This window comes from Passer montanus, unplaced genomic scaffold (assembly GCF_014805655.1).
Source record: "Passer montanus isolate IOZ18808 unplaced genomic scaffold, ASM1480565v1 scaffold2, whole genome shotgun sequence".
NCBI lineage: Eukaryota > Metazoa > Chordata > Aves > Passeriformes > Passeridae > Passer > Passer montanus.
Window position 1 is genome coordinate 23168774 of NW_024366591.1, and position 24850 is coordinate 23193623.

The 24850-nt window shown below is 40.5% G+C and overlaps 2 protein-coding genes across 5 annotated transcripts in view; one reads left to right on the forward strand and one right to left on the reverse strand.

The window, feature by feature from the left end:
• Positions 1 to 1711, forward strand: part of SLC2A12 (solute carrier family 2 member 12) — a 39252-nt gene extending 37541 nt beyond the window's left edge. The window contains exon 6 of the mRNA XM_039706866.1: positions 1421 to 1711. Coding sequence (XP_039562800.1) covers positions 1421 to 1517 — 97 coding nt within the window. The 3' untranslated portion in view covers positions 1518 to 1711. The remainder of the gene's footprint in view (positions 1 to 1420) is intronic.
• A 5374-nt stretch (positions 1712 to 7085) lies between these two features.
• Positions 7086 to 20633, reverse strand: TBPL1 (TATA-box binding protein like 1). Of its 4 annotated transcripts, XM_039706817.1 has the most exons (8): positions 19852 to 20633; positions 18916 to 19015; positions 15415 to 15601; positions 14700 to 14782; positions 13662 to 13725; positions 11840 to 11943; positions 11646 to 11740; positions 7086 to 8777 (listed from the first exon to the last, which is right to left on the reverse strand). In XM_039706817.1, the coding sequence occupies exons 3-8, from the start codon at positions 15547 to 15549 to the stop codon at positions 8707 to 8709; spliced, it is 552 nt and encodes a 183-aa protein (XP_039562751.1). In that variant the 5' UTR covers positions 15550 to 15601; positions 18916 to 19015; positions 19852 to 20633; the 3' UTR covers positions 7086 to 8706. The 4 variants fall into 4 exon arrangements, with proteins under 4 accessions (XP_039562751.1, XP_039562753.1, XP_039562752.1 ...); XM_039706819.1 differs by lacking the exon at positions 18916 to 19015; XM_039706818.1 differs by lacking the exon at positions 19852 to 20633 and having other exon boundaries at positions 18916 to 19810.
• Between the last annotated feature and the right edge of the window lie 4217 nt (positions 20634 to 24850).

Here is a 24850-nt window from a genome sequence, read left to right on the forward strand (position 1 = left end):
CCTTTCAGCGCCATGTATAAAAAAAAAAAAAAGAAAAAAAAAAAGAAAAAAAAAAAAAAAAGGAAACTATTGGGAAAAAGGAAACTATTGAAAAAAAAGGAAACAAAAGGAAAATTCTGATTCTCTCAAGGCTTGAGTTTGCACATGTTGATCTCAGCAAACAACCAAACATTTTGTTGGTGCTGAAGGACTTTCAGCCCCATTTAAAAAAAAAAAAAAAAAAAAAAAAAAAAAGAAAAAAAAAAAAGAAAAAAAAAAGGAAACTATTGGAAAAAAAGGAAACTATTGAAAAAAAAGGAAATGAAAGGAAAATTCTGATTCTCTCAAGGCTTGAGTTTGCACATGTTGATCTCAGCAAACAACCAAACATTTTGTTGGTGCTGAAGGACTGGCCCTAAAGCAAGGTGGTTTTTGACCACCCCTTAGAGGACCACTTGCAGCCAAGGCTGGCTCCCCATCACTTTTGCTGTCTGGCATTCCTGGATGGGTGGGTGACTCTGATCTTGCATTTAGGACTGTTTGTTTTGGGTTGCATGCAGGAAATGGGAAGGAGAGATCCTGTATTGCAAACTGGTTTGTTCTGGATGTCACTTCAAGGCTCCTTGTGGATTTTGATAGCTGTTGTAGATGAGCTTTTCTTGTGTCTTTACGAAATGGTGTAGACAGATGAGGGTCAGTCCCTCCTCCCAAGCAACAAGTGACAGGACAAGAAGAAGCAGTCTCAAATTGCACCAGGGGAGGCTTAGATTGGATATTAGGAAAAATTTCTTTACTGAAGGAGTGGTAAGGGGTTGGAAGAGGCTTCCCTGGGAAGTGGTGGAATCACCACCCCTGGAGATGTTCAAAAATTATCTAGATCTGGTACCTGGGGACTTAGTCTCATAGTGAAGATAACAGTGTTCAGTTAACAGCTGGACTTGATGATTATGAGGCCTTTTTTGACCTAAACTCACCTATGAGTCTAGATACGTTATTTTGTCAGTAAAAAGTAATTAATGTGTGAACATCTTAGTATCATCCTGTATTTCTAACTTTTAGATTACAGGAGAATATTTGCAACTCAGCCAGGCTTGAAGTAGCTTATTTGTTGACTAATTATTTTACGGACTAACCACCGTGCTGCCGCCGACCCTGGGGCTGTCCCTTGCCCACCTCTTCGGGAAAGGCGCCCATCCCTGCCGGAGCCGGAGCCGGAGCTGCGGGAGGAGCGGGCGGGGCCGCCCCCGTGCGGGCAGGCGGGGGAGCACCGGCATCCCGGGCCATCCCGGGGCATCCCGGGCCATCCCGGGCCATCCCGGGCCATCCCGGGCATCCCGGGGCATCCCCGGCGCTGGGGTGGCTGTCCGGGGTGCGCTCCGCCGTCCTGCCGCGCCCCCATCCCTGCCCCGGCCAACGTGTGCGGGGTTTTGTGCTTCTGCAGGAAATACGTGAGGACGCCCTTGTGCGGGGTGAGCCAGCGCAGGGAGAAACTGGTGCCGCTGGAACTTGCCAAGAGAGAGAAAGAGCAGCTCTACTAGACGCGGGGCAAGCAAAGCAGCCTTCACCACAGGACTGATTAAAAAAAAAGAAAAATGCCCTGTGATGTTCACGCTCTTATGGGGCATGCGGTATTGTTATTATACGCAGGATATTTTCTCTTTTATTTCTTGGTAGAACTTCTTTCATTGGCAGTTTACAGCCAACATTAAAGGTTGTTATAGTTTACAACTAACTGGAAATCTAGACTTTGTCTGTTTCAAACTAGCATCCCTCAGATCTATTGAGATTACCTCTTGCCTACAGGAGGTGAATGGAAATTGGAATATTGCACACAATTCTCCTATTCATATTCAATGACAGTTCAGTCTGGAAGAAGTGCAAAGAAGAATCAGGGTGCCAGGGAGAAGAAAGAGTCTCAACAGGAGGAGCCTACCAAAGACTGGTCTGTTTAAGCTAGCAAAAATGGGTCTGAAAAGAGTGAACAACTCTCTGTCAGTAAGTTAGGGAAAACAATGCTATGGAAAAAATGCTATGTCCAGTGCTATGTCCAAAAAATGGACAACTATGGAATTCGAAGGATGACATTAGTGCAGAACTACTGGTACAAACTTTTTATAAATTAATTTAGGATTCAGCTTAACAAGATTTGAAAAATGATCTTGTTCAGATGAACTAAATTATTTATAATGCAGAGTACAGTCAACTTGTAAGAAGAATTTTACATACGTTTTCTCCGTAGGGCCAGGATTCAGTGACCTAGGAAATACTCCTCAGAAAACATTGTCAGATTGTTTAATGTGGGACATTAAATGCATCACTCTACAACTAGCTGAAAAGACATTGTTCTCCCAGGCAATCAGTGACAGTTTGAGAGGAAATGGCCTCAAGCTGCACCAGGGAAGGTTCAGGCTGGGTATCTGGAAGAATTTTTTCACTGAAAGGGCAGTTAAGCACTGGTATGGGCTGCCCAGGAAGGTGGTGGAGTCATCATCTCTGGAAGTGTTCAAGAGATGACTGGATGTGGCACTTAGTGCGTAGTTTAGTTGGCATGGTGGTGTTTAGTCAAAGACTGAACTCAATGATATTGGAGCTCATTTCTAACCTTATTGATTCTATGATTTGCATAATAAATTAATCCAAATTGATGGTGGCCTTACAGAAGAGGAGAGAGGATTTCTTTGGCCTCTCATTTCTAGGAAAGTAGGAAACTGAAGGTGCCAGAGTTGATGCCAAAATAATTTTATTTCTCAACACAGGGCACACTAGACTTTGACTTTTGGACTCAGAAAGTGAGAATTGTGTGGTACATGGCAGCACACAGGGAGTTCAGAAGGATCATAATTATGTCCAGATCTTGGTTATCATTTAATGCAGATCATAAATTATGTCCAGTTCTTGGTTACCGTTTAGCAAGTGTATCCTGAAGTACTCAACAAGTCTCTACAAAGGGTTATCCATATGGCTCCCATAAAAGAACATGGGTATTTTTTTCTTAGTGAGTTAATAGATGTTAGAGTGATCAGTAGATAAATATATATTAGCAGATAAATAATTTATTCTGTTTAAAGAAAAAAGCCCCAAAGCATGCTTTAAAAGCATGTTGGCTGTCTTTGTAGCCACAAAGTGGCATTTCTTCATTGAGGCAGCTGGAAGACTGACAGAGTCAGCTGGAGTGCAGATACTTGTTTGAACTAAGCACATGATCCCACTTTATTTGCTGTCTCATAGCATTAAAACCATCTGATTGTGTTCTGCACTGAAGGAAATGTGACTTGCTGACACAAATAAAGTTTTACTTCAGAACAAAGCAGATCGGTTCTGATCAGATTCTCACATGGTCGCACTTCTAGATACTGACATCACAGATTTATATGCACAAGTCTAGTCAAGACAGTGAGCTCATGTTCAAAACCTGAAAAAAAACCCAATTGAAGCCAGGGCCATTATTTGCTTTTAGTCACTGAAAATTTGGCTACCTCAGGATGAGAGCCTTAACTTTATAGCACTGATGTCTATGAAAATCTCTTTACCTGCTTCATGTTTATGCTGGAGGACGGTTATCAGTATCATGCATTCTACTGAATCAGCTTCAGAATATTAAGAAATATTAAGGTGACTCTAGATAGTCTTTCAAATATGCTACCAACATAATTCCTATACTAACAACTGCCGGGGATTAAATCCAGTAATATTTAGTATTACTGTGTTTTAAGACTATATTGCAGGAAATGAATCTATTTCCTGATCCTGGACTTTACCAGGTAGTGGACTATTTGCATTTCCTTTTGCCTCCCCATTTGCTCTGGCTTGTACTGTTTTCTGATAGCTGCCTCCAGAAAAGAGATGTTTGCACACACAGTCCAAGCCTGTACTGGCTTTTAAATTCTATTACATTGTATTTAGTGAAAGGAGCTTCTGCAAAATCTTTCTCAGCATTGCAGCTTCCCAGTCAAACCTCTGCTGTAATAAATTTTCTGCATGTTCTTACAAAAACAAATTTAACTTAGAACATACCATAGAAATTGTCTCCCCAGTTTACAGGTTTTGGGATAATTGCAAACTCTTCTTAAACTTTTCCTATGCACATTTATTTAGTGAAGAAACAAATAAAAATGTCATATTTCTGAAGAAGGGATAGTTTCAATACTGGTTTTACTGATGAGACAGTGACAGACTCCTACAAGTGATGCTGCTCTAGTCAAGGATTTTTAAAATCATTATAGCTACAGTCTCAGTTGTAGTCCTACAGACTTAGCCTTATATAACCTATAAATGTAGCCATAATTGTACAGTCTTTTATAACAAAGCATCTGATGACACAGAGCTGGCACTCACCATCTCATCAACTATGAAAATACAAGGGGAAAAAGGGATACATTTCACAAATCACATCCCTGGATCTCGGAAGCACTCCACAAAGAAATTTGTCCCAGATCCAAAATTATTCAGTATCGTTATCAATGGACTGGATTACAGAACATGCTTATTAAATACAATATGCAGGCAACACTAAGCTGGGAAAGACTGGGTTGGAATTCAAAACTTTGCAAATTTGTGAAAAAAGCAGCATACAATTCTGAAAATGAAAGCACAAATTTCTCTGGTAACACTAACTGCAAGTCAGAGAATGATAAAATGGTGCTAGAAATGGCAGGAAAAGTTCCAGTAGCTGTGACAACCCACAAGCCAGCAATGAGTCAGAGTTATCAATCTACTGCCCTTAGTGGGGTGTATAAATAGAACCAACCCTTCTCTCTAAAGAACGTGAAATGAACTTTTTATGGCACTGCCAGTGCTACAGCTGAGCGCTGTGGGGAGTTTTGCATGGGATCCACATGGAGAAACCAGGGACAGATGAACAGTGCTCTAGGGAACATGGCCACTGAGGAAGAGGTGATTGATTGACAGGTAAGTCTATCCAAAACACTGCTCCCCACACTGGAGATGAGAGCCATCCTGCTGGGACACACTGGCCGGCCTGGATCTCCTACTGAGCATGCAGGTGCTGGTAGAGCCTGGGTGGAGTCAGCACAACACAGCAAAGGAGCGAATGCTAACTGGTGATGATGGGAAAGGGGGGCTGTGTGTGCGCACAGGAGAAAGCATCAGCAGCAAAGCCTATTCCAAACTGAGGTGAGGACCTATTCAGAGCAGTAGGAAAAAGAGTGATATCCCTGAGAATAAGCATACACCAGCAGATGCCCTTCATCATCAGAGGTTTTAAAATGTAGTTTTCATAGTTTGAGGCTCCCTTAGAGCTAGAAGGACAGGTGGGCACACATTTCAACAGATCTTTTATTTGCTATTATTCTCTTCAATACTACCCTGCAAGTTTAGTAGTGTGCTTTTTGGCTATGTTATGGATTGTTACAAAGGCTTCAAACTGCTAGTGTGGATCTAGGCAGCACTTCAAAAGAACCAGTGCCCATTTTAATACATTGCAGCTCATTATTAGCTTTCATTTTTGTTCTAAGAGACAGATTTCACACTACGTGACAGTACTAACAAAGCAAAATGTTCCTCTTTCTCCACAGATAAATTTAGGAGACACATATGCTTCATAAAAGCTCCAGATATTCACTGGTAGCACTCAAGAGCTTTGTAATTTGATTCAAAGAGGCAAGCCTAATCTACAACAGCTATTGTAGTTTGTAATGGCCAAATCCTCATTCATCAGTTTGGGACTACACTTTGTCCCTCAAAACCCATTACAATTTTATTCATTGTTCAAATACCTTCTGCTTTTCCCTTTTTAAAATTGTAATAATAATAATAACTAGTGTTCCCTAATGGTGGTTTGTTCATTGCTCTTTGACTATGCACAAAAATCCTTATTTATGTCAGGAGTGCCAAGTTCCACGTGATTTGACACAAACTGGAAAACTTAGGTGTAGCAAGCTTTGCTACATATAGCATGCTGTATTGAATTCCCTGACTGTTGAATTCAACCTCATAATTTCATAGTTATAAGCCCTCTTCGAAGCTCAAGAAGTGGGCCCATGCAAATCTCATATGGTTTAATAAAGGTTTAACAAGCTGCACCACTTGGGTCCAGGCAACCCCTGGTATCAACACAGGCTGGGAATGAACAGACCAAGAGCAGCCATGCCCAGAAGGATTTGTGGGATTCTGGTGGGTGAGAGGCTGGACATGACCCAGCAATGTGCACTTGGATCCCAGAGAGCCAATTGTATCCTGGGCTCCATCCAAAGCAGAGTGGCCAGCAGGATGAGGGATTCTGTCCCTCTGCCCTGGTGAGACCCCACCTGCAGTGCTGCATCCAGTTCTGGGGTCCCAGCACAGGAAGGACACAGACCTGCTGGAATGAATCCAGAAGAGGCCACCAAGATGATGAAAGGTCCTGTGAGGAAAGGCTGAGAGAATTGGAATTGTTCATCTGGAAAAGAGAAGACCTAACTGCAACTTGCCACTACCCGAAGGTAACCTATAAGAAAAATGGAGAGAGACTTTTTACAGGGGCATGTGGTGACAGGACAAGGAAGAGCAGCTTTATCTAGAAGAGGGTAAGTTCAGATTAGGTGTAAATTCTTTACTGTGAGGATGGTGAGGCACTGGAACAGATTGGAGTTCTGGATGCCCCATCCTTGGATGTGTTCAAGGCCAGGTTGGATGGGGCTTTGAGCAGCCTGGTGTAGTGGAAGGTGTCCCTGCCCATGGCAGAAGGGTTGGAACTAAATGATCCTGAAGGCCCCTTCTAACCCAAACCATTCTCTGACACCTACACAGAGTTCCAAAAGGCCTTTATGAACATACCACTTACAGCTTATGGCAAAGTTTTGTTTCTTTTTGTTCTGAGAGGATTTGGTGCAGCATTTCCCATACGACTCCTTCCTTTACATACTTTCTGCACAAAACCACTACAGACCACCCCAAGTTCTACATCACCCCATCAGGCAGATGAAATCCGTCATGCCAGGCATTTGCTTCCTCCAGCTGTTCTTCCACCTTTCTTTGGAAGCTGTGATTTCTGGTACAGTAACAGCTCAGTTTACTATTTTTAACACCCCCTAGGACTGAACATTACCTGCAGCATGCAAGAGCAGCGTTACATTTCTCTTCAGTGAGATAGGGAAAAAAGACATACATACATTTATACATATTTATTGTATCTTTTTAAAAGTAGCATTTGCAGTTACTTTTAAGCATTCACCTCTCTTCTGCTTCAAATGTGCACTTACTGAGAGAAACATCTACTGGCTTCCAAGTCCAAGATTAATACCAATAATAATACATGCCAGAATCAAGCTTCACTGCTTGTTGGCAGCTCCTGTCATCAAAACAGTATACAGTAAGAAGAGTGTAGAAAAGGTCTGTGTTAATCATTCAACAATAGGCTGGGGCTGCATTAGAGTGACCACAACATCTTCTCCAGTTGAAGCACAACAATTTTCCTGAAGTTCACATTTAAATTTTTTTCTTTTGCATTGAGTGGGTGGACAAGGCAGTTGTTTTTTCTACAGTAGCTTCATAAGTTGATAACGTAATTAAGCTATCAGACAGCGTCCAAGGGAGGGTCACAAGGTGAAGGGTCTGGAGGGGAAGCCTTATGAGGGGCTGAGGTCACTTGGTTTGTTCAGCTTGGAGAAGAGGAAACTGAGGAGAGACCTCATTGTGGTCTTCAACATCCTCACGAGGGGAAGCAGAAGGGCAGGTACCAATCTCTTCACTCTCGTGACCAGTGAGAGGACTTGAGGAAACAGCGTGAAGCTGAGTCAGAGGTTTAGGATAGGTATCAGGAAAAAGTTTTTCACCCAGAGGGTGGTTGGGCACTGGAACAGGCTCCCCAGGGAAGTGGTAACAGCACCAGCCTGACAGAGTTCCAGAAGCGTTTGGACAATGCTCTCAGGCACAGGGTGTGACTCTTGGGGTGTCATGCCCAGGGCCAGGAGTTGGACTCGGTGATCCTGATGGTTCCCTTCCAACTCAGCATATTCTACAATTCATCTACAGGAAAACACTTGCTGTAGACCTTTATATTTAGAAATGTCTTCTCTTCATGTAACAACAAGAAAATACTTCAAGTCTGGCATGTAGTTAAGAGAACTGGGAACAAACCAAATTTCATCCTCAGATAAACATACGTAACTACTATAGATTTCAATCTAGCCCAAGCACAAAGTTTTACACATACTACAAACAGAAACAGAAGGTATCAGCAAAAGACTATTCTTACATTGTTTCAAATTAATTTGCAACTATACAATTTTAATTGTAATATAAAAAGGGAAGGAATATAACAGAACAGGTATGAAGAGAAATATTTTCCAAACTTTTATTTGTGCACATTCATCAGGTGAAAAAGATAACTTTTACAGCTTCTTTGGTGCCCAATATTCAGCATACAAAAATGTAAAAGACTATTCACAAATAAAACACAAGCTCAAGCTAAAAAAAAATGTCTTAAAGGTAGTGCACATCGTGACAGCTTTGCTTATGAATACACAGAAATTACTGCAAAAATAAATAGAATGTCTTTTTAAAAGCAGCAATTTCATATCTTGTAAACTTCTGTTTTTACAATACAGCACTGTTAAGAGGAAAATCCAAAAGAACTGGAGTCTAAACTGTGGCCATGAGCAAGTAAAAGAGTCTGTATTCCTCTGCTATGGTTGGTCCAGTTTTCCTTTTTGCTTTTAGTCCAATGTGCAGCAGTCTTTGAAGGTGCTCGGTTAGGGAACCTAACCATCAAGTGGTGAATTACAAAATTTATTTCCTGCTTTCAAACACGAATGGATAAATCTGTTCCACAGCACTGGCAACAGCCTTTACGTTTGGCCCTAAGACACAGTTTAAAAAAAAAAAAGGCAGTAGGAAGAGAAAATTCAGGGAATCAGAAATTAAAATAACAACAGTACCTTTAAAAAAACCTTAATATTATTAGCAATCACAACTTCATACCACAGACAATAACAAGTTTTCCCCCATTTCTCCTAACTTAACAAACTTTCTCTGATCACTTTTCATGTGAAAGTCTTTTCTTGTAAATCTGCAAGATGCTCTACATTTGTCAATGGACAGATTACGATTAAATAATACTGTCATTTAATTTCATAACAGCTTGGCTGATTTTCAATTTATTGGCTTAAACAGCCCAGAGAAGAGGCTGAGTGGCAGAGGTAAAATTAGTTCTTTTACTTATGTCAATCTTCTAGGAATTTGTATTTCTTCAAGCCTAGCCACTTATCGCTCTTGCTTTAAAAACCTACCAACAAAAGCTACTGTTAAATAATGCTGGATTTAGCTGAAGTACATTTCAAGCAAGGTTATTATAGGTTTGAAAATTACAGACTATTACTTTCTATCCCGGGTTTTGCAAATAGCTTCATCACTGATCTGAGGACAAAACCTGCAAGCCAGGGAAGGGTTTTATCATCTCAGGATGAAGCATATGAATGTTATCTAACATGATATGATCTGTCAGTATCCAGGCAAAGAAAAGGAAAAATGACCTAGCAATGCTTACTGGTGGTATCAGACCACACAATGAAAAATTAAGATTGCAAATAAGTGAGCATGCTGGAGGATATCTGGATAGAAGCTTGGTGACGCAGGTAAAAGAGAACAGCAATTTCTCACATGCTTTGATGAGTAGGAACGCAGGGTTTCTGTAACCCCACTTTAGACTTCAAAAGCTTTTTCCAAGTATAGAGAACTCTTCAAAATTACTCCCAAAAACAATAACTTAAGTATAAGATACTTAAGTAATTATTGTTTTATGTGCTCAGTCAGAAAGCAAATGGACAAGAATAGGATTCTTCCTATATTTTCAAACTGGTTGAGTGAAGCACCCAGATAAAACAAGCCTAGTGAAAGATACCTGTCTTCTGGGTAGATACTGCACCCTCCTTAAATTTGGCTGCTATTAGAAAGTTGTCAGGAAAGGAGAAGCCTTCAAATAGTGAGATTTTGAGTAGGCAAATAGTTCCAGCAAAAAAAAATGCTACTCCCTCTAAGGCTGAAGAGATGTAAAAATGGGATCATCATTCCAGGGCATATAAGAGAAGGAAAGAACAAAACAAAACAACAAATCCCCCTTAACAACCCCCTCATTTTTCATTTTGGAGTCAAAGAAACAATACTTCTTTCTGTTACACGCTAGTGATTTTTATTATCTTTTACGAAAGTAACAAAATCTTTTTATACTTGTCTCATGAAAAGAACTCACCTTCCAGGGTTTTTTGTAACCTTTCTAATTATGTATCTCAAAATTCAGAGGCAAGTATTATAAGTACCAGTACTACAGAAACATGAATCTTTAAAGGAAACTTCATCTGAACACATTTGAGAAGGAGTGCACTACGGCTGAAAAGTAATTTAAATAATTTTTAGAATAAGAAGCATAAGACTCAGGACATTTTTTCCTCTAGAAGAGAGGCAAAGCAGAAGCCTAGAAAAATCAACAGAGGTCTGAGTTAATTTTTCAAGCTCACTGCAACAACTAAACTAGAAGGATATGAAACTCCTATGTTTACCATACTTGCCTTCCTATTTGAAAGGAAAATTCTAAAAATATGGAAGTGATTTTGTAAGCAATGAAGTAATAAGAATCTTAGAGAGAAGCTGAATCTCATTAGGAGTCTGACAAGACATGCTGAGAGCTTTTTATTACTGCAGTGATACTGCTTCTTATTTATTTTAAATTTAGTTTCTAGTTTTGGCTAGACCAGTTGCACTCTTCCAAACATACTCTGCAATCTTGAAATACTTTTTAGCCCTTCATTTTTAGATTACTGAATCTGATGGAAGTTTGTCTTCTTTAGAAAACACTGCTTCCAATATCTTGTGGGAAATGATCTGCATAAACACATGCATTTGAATTAAGATGTAAAAAGAAATCTTTATCCACCTTCTGAACCAGTAGCTGAGCTCTAACAACTGCAAGACACAATTCCTGCTAAATTGATACAAAATGATTTTTTTGGTTGTATAGCATTTTAACATGTATGCTCTGAAAAACTGACTTCTTGTATCTGGACACTGGTGGTGGACATCTCACAAGCAAACAGAAAAGAGAATGAAAAATGAAAATGATGAAGAGAGAAGAAAAAAATGAGTGGCTTCTCCAAGACCCAGGAAAACCATGTCTCTGATTACATGGGAAAAATCACTAATGCCTGTGATTCAATGGTGGTTCTCAGCTGAGCTTTAACAGAAGAGAGCACAAGTCTGAAGAACTGTAAATATTGGTCAGCTTCATTTATGTTATACTATACAAAATGCTATACTATCCTATGAATTTCCATAAATCTGCAGCTTGGAAATAGGTATTTATGAAAGGGATGTTAATACTAAATGCAGTGCAGTTAACATCTCTGCAAACAGAAGAAAAACGTAAGAAAATTCAAATAGTTAAATAAACAATAATTATCTGCATTCTTAAGTGCTACCTTACTTTTGGATTCATTAAAAAAACCAGACTGTGTACATTCAGTCTAACTAATTTTTTGAACCTACCAATAATAATACTTGCTTTACAACTCTTCTGGCACTTTTGCTCAAAAACAAACTAGGTGCTAGCACGGGGAAACGAAATCCTTTCAACATAACTGTTTGACTGTTTTAAAAATTTTGCTTTCCCAAACCTACTGGCTCTGAAGTTAAATATTCCCAACAAGTTAAATATTTATTTTTTGACATTAAAATACCTGTAACTGTGATACTGCCTGTGGAAAAAATCTGTAAGGTAGCTCTGAGAGATTTTATTCTGTAACACACGGCAGGATGAAGTTCTGGTTCATAACTAGAAAACAAAATGAAAAGTAAAAAAGACAGATCTAGAACTGAAAAATAAAAGCTTAAGAAGTATTCCAGGACTAAAATTCTTTAAAATCCTACATACCTCGCATGAGGTCTGTTATTCTTCGTAAATTCTGGCAATCTTATCTCAAAGGGCATGTTGCACACTGCTAAAACATTCACAACTTTAAAATCTGTGAAAATTACCTTTTCAAAAGAGATGGGAAAAGAGGACATTAGAAATTTACAGCAAGTCAGATGCATGGGTTGCAAAAAAAAAAAAAAGACAAGGCTACCATGAATATTTTGATGAGTCAAGTTAGAATCTTGAGACTGATGCTCTTCTAACAGGCATCTAAAGAGTACTTAATGGACTCAGAACATTTACATTATCCTTCTGTGGTGGAGTATCTGCTGAACTAGATACCTCACAGTTGTATCATGGTCACTACAGCAGTATGGTTATAGTACAGTTTAAGGATGAGACACAGAAACAATGCAAACTGTTGTACTAAACACCTCCCCACTGAAAACAAACTAAATTTAACAGCTCATGGAGCATCAAAGTAAGCAGAGAAAAAGCTTAAATATTGTTGCAAACTTCTTTAATGCCTTGTTGCTATATACCATTTGTTTTAAAGCTAAGAATAAAAAAAAAGGTGACAACTGTTTTGCTTTAAATGTCCAGCAGCCAGTAGAGGAAACTGGTTTTCTACTCTGTAACTTTCTGAAACCCAACTCAAACTATTTGAATAACTTTCAGTTATTCTCTACCACAGACACTTTCAATGACAACAAAACAGCCAACAGATAAATGCTATACAAAGAAACCACACTTCTGAAAGGTCAGTGTTGGCAATGTCACTGGGAAAACTTTTGTTCATTTTCTGAGGTTGCCTGAACTTTAAATGGCCATTCTTTTTCAATCTACACTTCTCAGAAAGATATTAGAAAGATAGTTGGAAAGACAGCTAGAAAGAAGCAACTCAGCCTTAAATCACCTTTATCTTCAAAATACAAACTGCTCACTTTATGAGAAAACTTGGTGTGTCCACACTGGAAGTATTGTGCACCTCACTGACTTAACATTCCATTCCAACTTTAAAGGGCTGGGTTCAAAGTACACATTTGTGACAGCAGGAGTGTCACACTTTTGCTGGGGTCTGATGCAGCATTACCAGCATAGGCTGGCACCACTACCTTTATGTAGTATAATCAAAAGTAGTCTTTCCCTGAAAATGACAGCTACTGTGTCTATTTCATTGTCTGTCCCTAAATTGAACCTGTGTGTAAACAGCACAACAGACTATCAGGAAGTTTTAGAGCACCAAATCATGTAATTTTAAGTGGTTCATGTTGCTGTTTTTCAATCCTTACCATGAAATGCAAGTGGTGTTTCTGACTGGTAATGTTAACCCAAACCCAGATAAAAGAGGGTGTTTCCTGTCCTAAGTATTTTATTTGGCATATTTCCAGCTGTGCAGCATGACAGTGCAGGAGCACTTTTCTCTTCAATTTAAGAAGCTCAAACTTGCCCTTATTCGGATGTAAATGTATTTGCTATTCGATTAGAAATGAGTGAAAATTATGCTCAAGTTACAGTAAAGTTTCAGCATTTTCCAAATAAATCTTTTGAGATATTGTAAATTCTATCTAAGACACATCTGTTCATACATTAAACTAATTTTGTTGTTCATTATCCAGTGAAGAAGCACTGCTCTGAGCTGCCAAACAAAACTCAAATCCACAAAGCAAAACAGCTTCTCTTTAACCAGCATCTGGAAAATGTATTCCTACACAAAAGGGCCATTTGAGTGAAAACACGTTAACTGCTAAATCATTATGCTCCCTCTTCTTTGTTTCTTTCTAAAAAATAAACTGCTAGCATTGCTTGAGTCATGCAAGTCCTTTTCAATCAGAATTACCTGAAAACCTAGTTTCTGTAGACTACGAGCTAGTCGTCTGGCACCGAATTTAGCTTCTTCTTCACTATAAAGGAGAAAGAAAAGGACCTAGCATTAACAGAAATAGAGTATATAGTTGTGCACACACACACACACCACAATAGCTACTCAGACTACAAAACGAACCATTATATAATGTAGTACATCAACCATGATCTCATGGACAGCCTTCACTTCATCCTACTGTAAGTATTACATTTTAACTAGACAGACATTCCAATGGAGTCCTTCATGCCCTATTTGCAGAATATCTTGACACTTGGCTCAAGCTGAAGTGAGAGACATGTTTTAATCATACATGATTTTCAGTACCCTTAAAAGATAAATACGATCATGGGTAGTCTGGAGTTAACATCCGGAACAATCCTCTTTAATTTTGGAACAGAGATCAGACACAGAAAGTATGCAAATTTACTAATTTACCTTACCTTATCCTCACTTCAAAATGCAGACATATCTTAAAGTAATTCAGCTCTTAAGAGTTTAGTGAGTGTGAGATGTCTCTGAACTGAGAGTCTGCTTTTGCTTCTTTCCAGTTCCTCAACACTGTAAAACTTGATTAAATTCAGGTGGGGTTTTGTGAAAAAATAAAGAGAGATCCTCAGGAAAGGTCATCCCTTGATTAAATTCAGGTGGGGTTTTGTGAAAAAATAGAGATATCCTCAGGAAAGGTCATCCTTTCCCAAGTCTCAACTTCTAGCTAAACACACAGAATTCTTAAAGGCTTCTCAAATCTCTTTAGGATTTTCTTAACAAGGCAGTTTTCCTTTCTGCTCTCATAAGAAGGCTAAACTGATGTTGTTTAAGATTTGAACACTGTCTCACACAAAACCTTCACACAGAAAACTTCCTTCCAAATACGTGGTTGACAAGGATCTACATGTGATCCAGTGTGGGCCAATTTAAGCAGCAGTAAGTACTACCTCTTCTTCATTTACAATGTTGTATTTTAAAATACATAAGGATTTAGAGCTAGAGAAAGAATCTTCATGAACTCACCTTGTGGCTCCTGTGCAAATAACTTTTCCTGAGGACCAAATTGTGGCCGTAATCCTAGGTTTCCTAAGTTTCATTAAAACCTTCTAAAAAAGAAAAATGGAAAAATTGGTCATTAGCAGTAATTAAATTTCACACTAAAAAAAAAAAATTGCTTGTTACCCAAATCAACTAAAGTTACACTAAAACTCCCTTTAGTTTTGATAGGATTGAACTGCTCCTTCATCTCTTTCACTAATTAAAAAATCCAGCTCTTGAGAAGAGCAAAATAAGCATGAAATAGCCAATGATTCAGTGTACACAAAATACATGAAGGTATTTTTCACTGAATAAAAAGCTGAAAACTACAAGCACCATGCTGATTTTTTTTCTTATTACAGTGATTTGACATTGCTGACTCTGTATTAAGATATATTTTCTTGACAAAGCCATCAAATTTTGGGAGGCAAAACAGACCCTGAGTATAAGAAGCCTCATCACATACCTTGTACCAAATATTCACCTCACCAAGTGCTGTCTCCTGAGACAGCATTTCATCACTCCCATTTCTGTACAAGTAATGTATTGTAAATACATTAATAAATACCTACAGCAAGAGAAATAGAGAAAGAAAATTCTGCTTTTCTCTATCCATCATTCACAGGTATTAAGCAGAAGAATGTTTAGCTTAAGGAACATTTCTAAAAACAGATTAATTGAGGTATGCTGAATCTCTTACCCCAACATCACGCTTGTATATCACATTTGCTCCCTCTAATGCAATCTTCCTCAAGTTTAAATGACATCTTGTTCTAAAAACACACACTACATTTGTGATTAAAATGTCCAGTGCAACATCACTGTCCGCATCCATTGGGGTGATTTATAACTCAATTTTCCCACCAGCTCACCACGAAGATCACATCCTGAGAAGCAAAAATTATAAAATTAAACATACCAATAGATAATTGCCTGTTAATGCCATTGTATACATTTGCCCCTTAAAAGATACAAGAAGCAGAGTCACTACACTCTGACTCATTTAACAATGTGAGGGGAGGGGGAGGTCTGTATCCTTTGTGCTAGAAAATAGGACGTAACTTGTTCAAAGCCATGTTGCCAGACTTAAGAGAAATGAAGTGCATATACACACACATATACAAGAGTTTTTTAAATTGCCAGTTAAATAGGTTACAATTCTTACTAAGTATATTAAGACACTGTAAAGATTACTGAAACTTCTTCCATAGCTCCAGTGGATAATCTTTCCTCAGCTCGTTTGAGGATGTCATTAGACACCTCAGGAAAATACACTTCTCTGACTGCTGAAGTTGATAATTCTGAACAGTCTGACATTTGTGTTGGAATGGATAAGCCTATGAGTAACTTTGAACTAACACCGGTTACACAAACTGCAGTCTGTAGACAGCTTGCTACCACAGCTTTCCTATCTTCATCCAGCACTCTTGGCCTGTCTGTCCCAATAATAGCTCAAAGCAAACTACACAAAATGTCCTGGTAGCAGTAGCCTGGCTGACTGCACTGCCCACAGGAAGGCATTGCACAGGCAGAGTGAGATGGAATGTTCCTGAGGAAAAGCATGGCTAACTGTGAAGGCACAGGATTTGCATGCACTGCAAATCTACGGCACCCAGGAAGCATCCAGGCTGCCCATGCTCATCAGAGGTGACACTCCTCACACACACCTCAGCTGGGAAAGAGAATCCTAACACCAGCAGCTGGGCTACCACTCATCCCAGCCCAAGAACACCCGACATCTCTTCTGTAACCATACCAAGCCAAGACAGCAGGCATCTCAAATAGAGCTCAGGCGAAGAAATGAGAGGGGACAAGAGCAAGATCATTGGTATAAAGTGGAAAGGACTTTATATAAATATTTTAGCAGTATTTCATCCAAAATAAAGGAGAGTAAAGAGAAAAAAACAAAGAAAAACTGTCACATATGTGAAATGCTCTACATGGTCATTGCCATGGAAGAAGCAGGACACTGTGCATCAAGAACAGTAACATACCTAACAGACTATGATGTATTTATATCACTTTGAATATTTTACCCTTATGTTCTAGATTAAAAATCTTCAAGACACAACATTAATGCTATTATCAGTATTTTCATCTGACTATGCCTTCCTAAACATCATGACATAGTAGGTAATGGAGACCTCAAGGTGCATCTTTTGACTAGGACTCACTGACAACACAGAAGTAACAAACTACCCAGCAGATGTGCTCATGTACTGCGTCTGCTGCTGTGGTCGTTACTGCTTACACTCTGCAGCTTGTTCCCTGCTGAAAGAATTATTCTGTAATTGTTGGCTTGTCCAATATAAGAAAAGGCAAGATGGATGATAATACAGAGGAGATGAAGAAACAGCAAGAGGAAAACATAAAAACCAAAGGTTATGTGTGGGGGTGGAGGGAATGCAGGCAAAGAAGAGAACAAACAGTAACTAATTAGTACTCCCTGATCCCTTTTTAAATCTTTTTTATTGAATCAAAAATTACATGAATCCTCAAAGTTAGAAATTACTTATCCCATCTGGTTTTGATGGACTACTACAGATTGGGAAAGTAATTTATGGCACCAGATCCAAAGATAGCACATGTGCAGATTTTGAATGGCATGCAGGCAGGGCCAGCACGGAGCTGGAACCCATGGCATCTTCAGAGAGGCATTTGTTTTCCACCCTGGCTCCAACTCCTTGCTCATACTGGAATCCAGGAAAGATTGTCAACAAGTCACCTCCAGTCAGCAGTATCTCCCAATTATCAGCAAGCATTTGCTGGCACACTCAGCCTCTACATTCTGGAAGAACATCAGTGTCGAGCATAACACCATCGAAAGGTTGCTAACATCTAAGCAAACCATAGTATTGTATGATAATGTCCCCATAAAACATGGCTTATCTTAAAAAGATCCAGGGAGAAAAGTCACATGCTCATTCAGAACAAAGACAAAAGTGGTTGAAAAGAGAGGAAAATTACAATTTAAAAGGAAAAGATCTATTATTAAGGCAAAAAGGCGGCTGTGGAGCTGTCAGTAAGGATGTTTCCAGCAATTACAACGTATCTTGGTTAGAAGTACAATCTACTTGCATAGATATTAAGAGAAGAAAAATTACACAGATTACAGTGGTGTGCCTCCATTTTAATTAGCCATGTTCTGAAAGCTCAAGACAACAGATACTAAGGGAGGGGCTTTTTAATTCGAAATTGTATATATTATGTCAATGATTGTGAACACACCCATTCCTATTAAACATACAAATAAAATGTTTGAACTCTTCCAAGGCATGGTTTGGAAAGACTGGATAAATCAAAATGTTTCGAGGCTTGGATACTTGTGATCAAGCAGTAAGCAAGTGTTAACATATCACAATCTTTGATTTAAGAATTCATATTAATGTCTCACACCTTACTTACAACAAAGGAAAAAACAATCTACAGAGACGATGTCCTGTTACCTTTCTTTTGGAAGCCTTGAATAACTTCAAATTCAGAAGAACCACGAGAACAAAAGCAACTAAAACTTTCTTAAAAAATAAAAATACATGGACTACATAAAAAAATATCATCTGAAGAACATATTTGCAAAAAAGGTCTAACAATGTCCAAGAAAGAATGATGTTGCTCTTATTTACGCATATCTCCAGCAAGCATGACCAGCTGGAACATTCTGATCCTCCTCTTTCCCAGCTGTCTCTTGTATTCTTTGCTCTTCATACACACTACCGTAGCACTGACTGTTATTTCCCAAAACCTGAATTTCTGCATTTCCATATCTTTTCTGCAAAATGGGGAAAACAGTGCTCCTTACTTATAAGCCTATTTATATTCCATACTTATGCAGTTACACTTGCAGAACAGAGAGGTTGAATAGAAACCAAACAACAGGTTCTTTCCAGTTCTGGATTTGCAAATGCTTAAGTTGAGCTCAGCTTAGGTTTTGTTGATTAATTTTGTCCTTTGAAGGTTCTCTCATCTGAACTGTAGATTTTTGGCAGTCTAAATCTCATTTCTCAAATTATGTTTTGCCAGCTAATGCTAATTTAATAATAGGCTAAATTTGAAAATAATTTGTCTACATTTACAGCATTTCTTTTAGATTATGTACTTCATTTGACTTTCTCAAACACAAGAAACTAGCTAACTTTGATTTCAAACTGTTTTTATCCAGTTTAACACAATCTATCCCAACAGAGGAAACAAGCTGAAATACCTCTCTGCAGAAGTTTGAATTGTTTTGTTTTATCAGGGAAATTTTAGAGGACTGTTCTTTCTTTTCAACATAGATTTCAGGATATATCTGGAATATTACCCTAAGAGAAAAAAAAATGAAGGAAAAAAAGAAGTAGGTAGATTAAGCATGATAACACAAAAATAAAAACAACAACAAAAGCTAATGCAAGGATATTTGACACTGTAATGTATCCTACACTGAAACTAGAGAAACTCTACAGAATAAGAAATACTTTGGAGGGAGGAATGAACACTCAAGTTCTTAAAGCATTACCTCTATATCCACTGTTAGAATCATAGACGTACTATTTTAGATACTCTATAAACACACGTGAAGACAAAACACCCTGCACGGAAATCTTACAATCTTAAAAAAGCCAGCAGAAAGTTCCAAACCAGCCACAGTACCATCATCAAAGAAAAAGGAAAGGCACTTGGGATGGGGTATATAAACAAAGTATTATTTTAAGCTCTTGACTACCTTTGATCCAACAAACTCAGAGCTATAAAGGTAGATGGGGGATATACAACAATGGTTATGTTAATGTCAGAACAGTTTAATAAACACCTTTTTCACCATCAGCCTAAGTATAAGCAACTTTTACTGGTTATTTTTAACCTTTCTCCAAAGCAGTTCACAAACTGACCAACTCCACAAACAATTCCAACAGCCCAGCTGAAGGGATATGGGCCACTACTGTGTCAGTAGACATTTATCAAACTAATGCCTGAAAGGCATCTTTAAAGAAGTTAATATGAACCTCTACAGGACGTTTCCATATGAGAATGGAGAATAAATAAAGCCTGCTGGGAATGGGGAGAGATGATTACATCCTCCCACTGAAGATATAATTTTAAAGATTTGTGTTCAGCCCCTCAGGAAACAGGTCCATACGGAAAGCTGGAGGTGACACACCTCTGAAATCTGCTGGAATCCTTAGACACAGTAAGGTCACAGCGGCTGGTGAATGACTCCCTGAAAACAAAGCAACATAGTTACTACTGTCTGCAGAACATCCTCTGCTCCTAACAACTTTGTTCATTCCAGGCACTGAGCGAGTGGTGCGTGCTTTTACTTTCTGTTGCAATGGCAAGTTAAACCATGCCTAAAGCAAAAGGCCATCTTGAAGTTACTATTCTCACCTTTCAGGATTTGCAGAGTCATGATTATTTATATTTTGGGGGAGAAAAATTTCAAATATGTGCAAAGCCAGTATCAAAGCAGGGATTTGTTCAATTAGATCCATGCACAGAGTGATAATACCAGCTATACCATAAGCAAATAGGACATCAATCCTCCTCTTGGATAAGCCCACTGCATCTCTGTAGGGTTGTCCAACACAAATCCATTTGCAAGAATAAAACCAAAAAGTATATAGAGCAAGGCAAGAAAGCGTATTTTAAATAATTCATTACACGCCATTTTACTCAAATCTTTCTCTCATCAAAAGGCTGAGGTTATATTCAGAGCAAGATGCACTTGAACTCAAGTTTGTGCCATCTTTCCCTTAGAACATCCAGGAATACTTAAATGACAGGCATTAAGAAGAAACCTTTTGGTCTTTATAATATGTGGAAAATCATTGTAAGTACGACAAAAGTCTGAACCAACAAGTTCGGTGGCCATTCCAACATGATAAAACGTTGTAAGAAAATTAAAAATGTTTAGCTGTAACAAAATATTTTACGGCTAAGCCTCTCACCCCCTCCCAGTCAAACATTTTTACCATTTGCGCGCCCCAGCTAAAGAAGCACGAGTACCCTTCCTATTCCCGCTGCTGGGAATCTCTCTGAAAGCCCTATAATGCGCCAGCGTCACAACGCTCTGGCCAACAACTATTTCTTGTCCCCCCTCAACCCCAGCCCGAAAGTTCAGCGGCCAGCACGGCACAAACAAAGCGCAGGCAGCGGGGCGGCCAGGCCACGCCGAGCTCCGCCGCTCGGCAGCGCCGGCTGGCGCGGGCACCGGCCGCCGCAGGGCACGGGGCCGCCACAAAGCCCCGGGGGCCGGGCGCGGGCCGGCCGGGGAACGGGCCGTGCCCCGCGGGATGCCCTGCCCCTTCCTCCCTCTCCCTGCCCCGGCGGCCCCGGCCGCGCACGCCCTGCTGCCCGGGCGCGATCGGCACCGCGGCGGGAGGCAGCGGCAGGGCCGGGTCGGGGCGGGGCGGGGCAGGGCGCGGCGCGGTGCCGGTCAGTGGGTGCCGGTGGCCCGGCGGCGTTCCGGGTGCTGGGCCGACTCGCCGCGACAATAAACATCCCCCAGCGCCGCGGGCATAGACGCGGCGCGGCTAGAGCGGCCGCCGGAAGTGGCGGCGGCGGGAGGGAGGGAGGGAGGAGGGGACGGAGGGGGCCGCGCTTGCGGCGCTTCCGCTGTCGTCCGCCGCCCCCGGAGCCGCGGTGCGCCCCGGGACGGCCCCGCCGTGAGCGGCTCCGCGCGGCTCACAGAGCGCGGCACGGCGGAAGGGACCGCGGTGGGTCATCTGGTCCGACCTCCCTGCTCAAGCAGGGTCGTCCCAGAGCACAGGGCACAGAACTGTGTCCGGACGGTTCTTGAGTATCTCCGGTGAGGGAGACTGCACACAGCCTCTCTGGACAATCTGTTCCAGTGCGCGATCAGCCGCACAGTAAAGAAGTTCTTCCTCACGTTCAGCTGGAACTTCCTGTGCATCAGTTTCTGCCATTGTCTCGTGTCCTAAAGCTTGTAGAACTGATAAAAGGCTCCGGCTCGACCACGTCCGAGGCAGCGCCTTTGCCAGCGGAGCCGCTGGAGAGCTGATGCAGTTTTCGGCTCAGACTCTGTGAACACGCACCAGACATTGCTGTGGGCCGTGGCCCCAGGCATTGCTGTGGGCCTTGGCCCCTCCTCAGCTTGCCACAGCCCCCTGGTCTCTGGCCTGGGCGCTGCCCACACTCTGAGTGACCCGAGCGGTCAGCCTTGGCCCGACGGGAGCCAGCAGGGCTCGCTGCAGCGATTGCTGCTCTGTACATGCATGTTGCACTGCAGCAGGAGTCTGGTCACTGCATGGTGCACACTTAGGGGAACAGAACAGACAGAATGGGACATGTGGACACAGTGTGCGTGCCTAGATAGCACTGGTTCTCTCTCCAGGACAGTGCTCTAAACCTGGCACTGTCCCACCTGTGCTGTCTGTAGGGAGTAGAGCCTGTCATGAGCTACCTTTCAGCTACACTTACATTTTCTCTTGGAAAAGCTGTTGTGCTTCACATGGGAGCCCAGGAATGTGCCTGCAAGGTGGCCCATTAAGGACTCACCACCCAGGCTGAGGAATGAAACAGATGTCAAGTTGACTTCAAGTTTAGAAAGAATATTGGTCTTCATATGAAAATTACATAATTGTATATTTATATGGGTGTACTGCAGAGTATTCACTGAATTGAAAATTTTCTGAAACTGAGATTCTGTAATTATGTACTTCGCTTATATGATGTGGTAGGAAAATAGCTTTAATTAGGATAGAAGGAAGGAACACTATGAAATTAAAATTTTGAATTCTTTAGAGTTGGCGTGTTTTCTTCTGCTAGATTCAGTTTAATCCTTGAAATGCATGACTAGGTTCGCTTGTCAAAAATAGGGATTTCAAGTTCTCCGAATCGGCTGCGAGGACATGCTTTGTCTCTCCCACTCCGGCGTGGGGTAGCGCTGCCACCCTGTGGCTTCCTACAGACACCGATCCCCGCCTTCGGGTGAACACAGGCGAGCCAGGCATGGCTTTGGAAACCAGGACTCTGATTTACCATAGTTCAGATACTCTGCACGGGATCGCCAGCATTTTTACAGAGTGCCTTAAGGCTGGTTTTGTTCTTTATGGGCTTCAGGCTCTGAGTCATTACAATCACACAGCCAAAGTGGGGTAGAGTGGTGTGATGTCTTCGCTCTGACAGTTCTTTCAGCTCTGGATGGCTGTATCACAACAGATGCTGATTTTTTTTTTTTTTCTGAATAGCTGATCACATCGGCAAGTTATGAAGGAAATCTTTATAAACCCTGATTTTGCTTGAATTTTGATTAAGCTTATGTTTTTTTCAGCATAACCTTAAAGGTCTGGAGAAATTCAAAACAAAATGTCTGCAAGCACACACTACCACGGCCTGTCTCCACATGCCTGCTCTTTTCAGATAACTTTTTCTAGCACATACTCCTCAGAATAGTGCAGTCATTCCTGGATGTTGGGAAAATTATTTTTGCTGATGAAGAGATGAACCCTTATCATTTCAAAGTTTTGACTGCTTTGTCAGCCTGAGCTTTTCCTGTTTAGACTAGGACATGTTTTGAAGATTGCATCTTTAGATATATATTTGGCAAATGTGCAAATATAAGCAAGTAGCTATGATCACATAAACGTGGAATGCAAATAAGGTGATTTGACACCTGACTTGTAAGTTTATTGGTTGTGCTGCAATTTTATTCTATACCTATATAGTTTACAAAATTGGTTGTCTTCTCCTTGCCTTCTCCTCTTCCTGGTGTCCATTCTTCCATGCAACTCTAACTTGGCTGCATGGCTGCCTTCACTAGTATGACTGAGATGCCAAGGATGTGGATCTTCTTGAGGTTCTACCTTACCTGATGCTGTTTGATGTCAGACAGAGAAGGCACAGAGGCCATTTCTGTCACTTCTTACTACATGGTTTAGTTCTCCTATGCCTTTATTTTGCAATCTCTTGTTTGGAAAATGAACAGGAGATGGAGATGTGGGGAGGGTGTTTCCTGTGCTTGGACAGTCTGCAGCATGGAATTGTGGGCTGCTTGGGACTATCAGTAAGAGGGCAGTAAAACCAAGGTAACTGAACTTTAGGACACTGCACATGTTTTTTGTTCAGTAATTACAGCAGTGAGGCTGAATGAAGATGCATTTTCATTATGTTGTCGTTCAGCTGTAGCTTCAGGTTCCTGTAAAAGGAAATCACTCTTCAGACTGAGGCAAATGCTTCATTATCTGAATTTTTCTATTTTTACAGGATTAACTTTATATCAGATAAAATCCTGTGCAAGGTAGACTATGGGAAAGTGTAGGGGGGAGAGAAGAAAGCTGGATGGCCCTCTGAGGCAGCCCACAATGAAGGCTGGCTGGAGAGTTTTGTGCAGCTGTGTTGTAATACTGTGGTGTCTCAGTGAAAGACTGCATTGAAGTATTCGTGTTTGAAGAGGAAGTAACCAGGAGCAACCAGTGTCATGGATGTTCTATGGAAATGACCTTGATACTGCAGGTTAATTATGAGACATCTCCCAGGCTGGCAGCCATCAGGGAATGAGCAAGAAGTCAGCCAGGGAGGGAATCCTTTGCTCCAGGGCTTAGTTTATCAGGTGAAACAGTAAACTCAGCTGTGCCTTCTCACACCTCTCTGATGATGTACAGCGTGATAACTCATGCCAGCTCTGTTGAACAGTTACCTCCCTGCTGTAAGTGGCACTTATACTAGCTCCACAATATTCAAACATTGTTTAATTTTACAATATGTATTATTTTATATGTTTGTTTATAGAAGAGATAAATATAGTTACTACATAGTATGTAAATATTTATGTCACATTTTTATATGGTGTTTATATATATTGCATAGTGTGTATATCTGTATATTGCATAATTGCATATTGCTAGGTATGCTTTAAAATAAGCATATTAAGAAAATGGCAGTGAAGTACCTCAACATAAAAGTCGAAGTATCAGAATGAGACTTCTCTTTAGTAAACTTTGCAATAATTTAATACATATCTGTCATTTCAGCCTCTATTCAGACTGAATGGTATTTACAGATTATGCATGCTGACTTCTGCTGGCAGTTAAGAGAGAAGTGTGGTGAAAATAGAATCATAAGGCTGAGTGTGAGGGAAATGAGGAAGAAATGTTTGTGGGAAGACAGTAATGTTGGTTCCTTAGCAGCTTCCCTACAGT